The 6,162-nt window shown below is 30.2% G+C and overlaps 1 protein-coding gene across 3 annotated transcripts in view; it reads left to right on the top strand.

Moving 5' to 3' along the window:
• The window catches only part of LOC108692748, a 10,294-nt gene that overhangs the window by 483 nt on the left and 3,649 nt on the right, over positions 1 to 6,162 (top strand). For all 3 annotated transcript variants that reach the window (XM_018201161.1, XM_018201158.1, XM_018201160.1), the window contains exons 2-3: positions 3,022 to 3,235; positions 3,879 to 4,118. In XM_018201161.1, coding sequence (XP_018056650.1) covers positions 3,023 to 3,235; positions 3,879 to 4,118 — 453 coding nt within the window. In that variant the 5' untranslated portion in view covers position 3,022. The remainder of the gene's footprint in view (positions 1 to 3,021; positions 3,236 to 3,878; positions 4,119 to 6,162) is intronic.

The following is a 6,162-nucleotide window of genomic DNA, read 5'->3' on the forward strand; positions in this document are numbered from 1 at the left end:
TTCCAAAAGTAAAACTTATTTAAATCAAATCTAATTTGCAATTTGTATTTACAATGTAATATTTTATTTATTATATTTATATTTTATTTATTATTATTATTATTATTATTATTTAATATAATTAATTTACTTGTTGTCTTACTTAATAGTTACTTGCCCTGTGTTTACTTTTACTTGATAGATATATACTTGCATGATAAACTATATTTATCAAGCTTTGCGTCTTAAAGATAAATAATTAAAAAAATATTTCATTCTTGTGCAACAATGCAATTAAAATTGGAATAATTCTTTTGAACGTTTTTCTCACATAAAATATTTAAATAACACGTGAATGTTTCTTAACCTTTTTTTCTAGAAATAATTTTTCTGGCTTAATTTCTGTCACTAGGAATTGTCATTACGGAACCGCTCCCAATAACCTCATGAGAGGTATTTGCAAATTTTTTTTCTACGCCAGATTTATCGCAGGCAACTAAATAGAAAATGTTTGTCGCCAGGTGTAAAGATACAGTTAGAAACTCGTTTTGTAATTTTTTCACCGTGACGTGTACCGTTTTCCAAAGGTGCGCCGTGCATCGTTTCTCGTCGTCAGTGAGAGCAATCTTTCTCATTGCTTTCACAATCGTCACTTTGTTACCTTCATCGTCACCGATATTAACATCATTTAATTCATCATTTTCAATTACATCATTTTGTTTATAACTCAAATTTATATATTATCTATAAATTGACAATAAAATCATCGTATATGAAAGAGTATGCATGATCATTTTAAGTACTAATTTCAAATGTCGATGATAACATCATCTTTTCTAAAGAGACGGACATGACACACTTTTAATTGAAAATGTTTTTTTCAAATTTTAAATAAAAAATGTTTGGATAAAATGAAGACTCTCCACGCATTGAACATCGATAGTCATGTCATTTTTCCTTGAATACTCTTTAATTTCTACAATTAACTCGAAATTGGCCCGAAAATCGAAGCTTTCAGGAAAAATAGTTAGTGTAATAATAATATAAAAATATAAACAAAATATATAAAATAATTTTCGATGTAAAAAAAATTTTCTCAAGTAGCATAACAGCGTCTGGAAAGCGCTAAAAGAAGCTATATACTTTTTTTAGCACTTTTAACGCTTCATACTACTTGAGTTGACAAATTCTTTTTCACTTAATACTTATGAATTTTATAAATCCATGAGATAATGAGAAGTGTTACTCAGTGATGTTATTATTTATATAAAGTGAAGAGATCATGCGAAAAGTTTCCGAAGACATTCGTAAGACATTCGTAAGATAGATGCTGTTGACTTTATTACTTGTGGATTTTACTTGTGGATTCCTCGACTTCCACGATCATCGCATCGATTACTTCCCTTCTTTTTTTTTACTTTGTTTTTTTTATTTATTTTTTTTTTCGGCGGACACGAGAACCGGTCGTTGCTACGATCGGCAGTAGGTCGTGACCGCCTTTTGGAGTAACGGTACTTGTCGGGTTCAACAAACCAGCACCGGCGTGCCATCGGCAAGTGGGCTAACGAGCGATCGGCATGCTTACCGTCGAAGCGACCTTAACCACTGTGGCACACTTTCAGCAGCATCGTACTCAAACATTCTCGACTTGCACTCTGCTACTATGCCCGCAAAATGTACTCAATCCCTTCCGTTTCTTGTTCTGTTAAAGATCAAGGTGAAGCTCATCGTCGGTCGTTTATCCCTATAAATCCTATTATTCACTATCTGTATTCTATTTCACAATTAAATTGAATATTTAAGATTCAATCTATTGTAAATAACTGTCATATGCAATTTTATGTATCGTCTTTAAAAAGAAAAGAGACAATTTCTTATTTTCACATTTCAACAGTATCCATAAACATTGTTGTTATTTTTCTAGAATACAATAATAATCATATTAGTTTTGATTAATATTTTCTGATGGTGGGAAAAAATTACGGAGTAATTATAATTTTGTATGATATCATCGAAGGATTTTTATTTTACTTGCGCAAATTTTAATTTTTCTCGCAATATGAAACAAATAAAGAGATACATTTGAATATCAATTGAATTACTCTATCATTATTTGTCAGAATCATCGTTTCACGTTTCAACTGTACGTTCGCAACATACTTTCATTTCTGAATCACCCTAAATTATCTCGTACTGCATATCTTTTTCTGCTGAGTTTCCAAAATCAAGTCACTCTATATTACTCTATAAACATTAAAGTTTCTAACAAAATTTGTATATAATTAGTACCTCCTATATAAATATACGTTCGATTATGTCATATATGTGATATATGCATAATAATCAGAGAATGGAAGTAATACCAGTTACTTGTAACGCTGTTACGCTTCCCTTATCATTACTCTGTTATAACAATTTGGTGATAATGAATTTTTGTATAACTATATTGGGTAACATCGAAGTTGGTAAATCACTCGATCATTACTCGTAAAACATTGGAAAAGTCACTCGTTGTTAAAAAAATTAACTCGGCATTTGTAACTCATTTCTTTTTAGGTATTATAACAAGGTTACGTTACAAATTATCTTTTTCAGTTGGTAAATGCATAATGATGCGAGTGATTTTTCAAAATGACTTTCTCAATCTCAGCGTTTAGTTAATTATTATAATCATAAAAAATTACAACGTCATTATTAAATTGTTATTATAAAAAGTAACAGAAAAAGTAATGGAATAGTACTCTTTCATTTCCTAAACCCTGATAATTAATAATATAATCCATGCGCGCATGCATGTGACTTTTGTGAAATACCCGGGGAATGTGTATATCAGTGAATACAATCGCCGGTTGTGAAAAGAATATTTGTAATTTTCACGTTGTATAAATATTTACAGATTAGAAATTATGCTAAAAATGATATGGAGAAAGCTCCTTTTGGCAAGAAATTCATTCTAATTTACAGATAGTCTTATATAAATTACTCTTATATAAATTATGTGCAATTAAAAATTCAGCAAAAATGTCTTTTTTTTTATTACAGAATGCAATATAACCAACACGTATCGCTCTGCTTGATCGCACTTGTCTTGGGACAAGTCGCGACATTACCGCAACATTCTCAATACACGCTGCAATACCCGCAACCATATCAACAACAACAGATCAGAGAGGAGAGAAAATTCGCTGAGAAACCGAATGCGATGAAAAAAGTGGCGATTGATGATCTCGAGGATATTAGCACTAATCAAATTCAGGTAAAAGATTCAGACGCACGTGCGCACGAACAATTAATTTAATTTACTCTGTAGTCCCCTACAGAGTCTCAGTTGTCCCCTACTTAATGTTTTCTATCCTCTCTGAAGATATATTTATTATGTGGATTTTCATCATTAGATGTTTAAATGGCAATGATTGCGAACATAAATTATTCGGAATTTCAAAGGAATCAAGGATTAAGATAATATTATCCATTTTCATTTTGAATAATTTGTGATTAATTAAACAAGTGACATGATAATTGATTTTAATTGACTAACTTAGAATTTATACACTATAATTATAGAATAGACATTACTAAAGATGATGTTTTATTGATTATTAGTATAATAGATACGTAGCTTCTCAATATAACTCCTTTAGCCCTGATTTGTTTAGTTAAATTTGTACTCATTTAGAGCTTTATTTAAAATTATAATTGTTTAATTTAATTCAATTATTATATTATTATGTCAAACATGCAATACAATCACAATAATATATCTAGGAATCGAAGGAATAAAATGTTATTCGATTTTCCGTTACACTTTTAATATAGATATGTATATATCACACAAAATTCAGCAACTTGTCTTTTTTTCCACTATATCATATCGTGATATTCTTTGGTGGTCTGTGCAGGAAGGTAGCAGCAGCGGTTTCTCATGGTCTAATATGTTAGGAATGCTGATGCAAATGCTGCTAGGTCAGACCGGAGGTGTAGCTGGACCCAGTAAAAATGAGATAGACGATGGTACGACTGTGAGTCCATGGACCAATCTGCTTTCCGTGGGTTTGAGAGTCCTCACGGCACTGCTGGGCGGACCTCAACAACCAGTGGATGGTATTGACAAAGTGGACAATCAAAGTAGTCCCATGCAGGTAAGTAAAAATAATCGTGACGTTCCAACGTTACCTCGTGAACCTCAGTTCCACTTTAAAGATTATTTTTCGTGAGATTGTAATGATAAAGGGCGATGATTAAGGATCTATTCTGTAACTCTTAACTTATAACTGTAGTGTTAGCAGTATGTGCGTTGTGTAGGTTTTATAAAAGGAGCCGTGCAAAAGAAAGGATGTTGAAGGTGCACCGCACCTAGACTGCAGTGCTAAGGGCCCTCAGGAAATGATCGAGAAAAAAGACTGAGAAAAGAAAAGAATTATTACTTTATATAATGAAAAATAATCTGGAAGAAAAAAATTCTCAAATATAGTCATAGCTTTAGGAATATATTTTACTCTACCTATAACTATATGGCATCCGCTAAAAGTAATTTAGACTAAATTAAAATTGATAAGATCATATTCATGCTCTATAATGGGGCAAGAAAAGCTAAAAAATGCTCGTGTTTTCTATTGAAAATGAGATATTTAAATGAGATAATTAAAGATTGTAATTTTGATTCCTTAATCAATAATTGATTAGAGAAAAATTTTTTATTTATAAAACTAAACTTATAAAAACTAAACTTATAATTAAAATTGTATTATACAAAATTTATAAAAGATTTTATTAAAGGTTTAAAGATTTATAAAGTTTTAATATCGTAAAGTTTATACTATAAAGTTAATAAAGTTAATAAAGTTAATGAAGTTAATAAAAATTTTAATTATACTGTAAAAATTTATAAAAATTTTAATTGTAACTCTTTTGTTATTTTCAAAACTTCAAATTTTTTTAATATGAAATTAATGGACAGGTAGGGCCCTAAAAATCTTTTGTAATCTTGGTTTTGTATATGGTAAAAACTAAAAAAGCTGTGCGACGATACTGCAGTAATCATGCTACAGTTGTATAGTCATTCATGGTTGTTAAGAGTTAAAAACAACTTAAACAGATTGTAAACATCATTCTCATACCCCGAGATTGACGGAGATTGTACAATATGATATCGAATCCCTCTAGTTGCATCCAGGATCGCTAGGTAGATTATAATTTAATATTAGCACATAGCACGTAGATGTATGTAAGAGGATCTCGTAATCTATGAGATTTAGATTACCGAGCATGTTATCTAAAATGTTATCTAAAATGTCTTTGTCGCAAAAAATTTTTCTCTGTCGCAATGCAAAGAAACCAGTGAAGATTGTAAATTCACTTATACCTATAAATATATATAATAGATTGCTAATGCTAGATTGTGTTACAAATGCTACATATAATATCTCTCCTTGCTATATTTTATATTAAAGGATACTTTTAATGTAATATAATTCATTTTCTTTTTAATTAAAATATCTAGAATGTTTGATTGTATCTTTATTTTTATACTTATGTGCATATACTATACTTTGCTTCTTAATAATGAAATTTTTATAATTATTGAGGGGAGAATTATAGGGGCAGCCTCATTCGTATTATTACAATTTGGAGTTTTACAGTAAGTTTAAATCTAACACTCATTGTCAGTAGAAATTCATAAAATACGCACGGTTGTTTATTGTCATGAGCTAGCCATGTACGACAACTATAAGAAAGGCTGCGTCGAATAATTGTCCTAATTACGGCTATTATGTTTGCGTACTTGCGTCTCTTTACGTTTTCTACACAATTTAATTTATCTCGCTGCCGGAAATTCAACGGCGTCTCACTTCGCTTCAATTTGATTCTTTGTATTTGATGACTACATTTGTATTATAAAAAAAATATATAATTATAAGGTAGATAATGAAAAATTGGCGAAAATTTTGCTTTCGTATGAAATAAAATTTGACTGCAACTTTATTGGCGCAGCTAATGGATTGTAATTATCTTACTGCCGACTTAAATATTCATTTATTCATTATACATTGTTAATCTGGTTAATGTACATCAATTGCCTTCGATATTATTCTACGGTGATAGAGTGGAAATTGTAATATTGCTTTTTTTTCAATATATTACTGTCAAAGACAACGTTCGTGTTTACACGTTCTTTTCTTTATA

The sequence above is a fragment of the Atta colombica genome, unplaced genomic scaffold, assembly GCF_001594045.1.
Source record: "Atta colombica isolate Treedump-2 unplaced genomic scaffold, Acol1.0 scaffold82, whole genome shotgun sequence".
Classification (NCBI taxonomy): domain Eukaryota; kingdom Metazoa; phylum Arthropoda; class Insecta; order Hymenoptera; family Formicidae; genus Atta; species Atta colombica.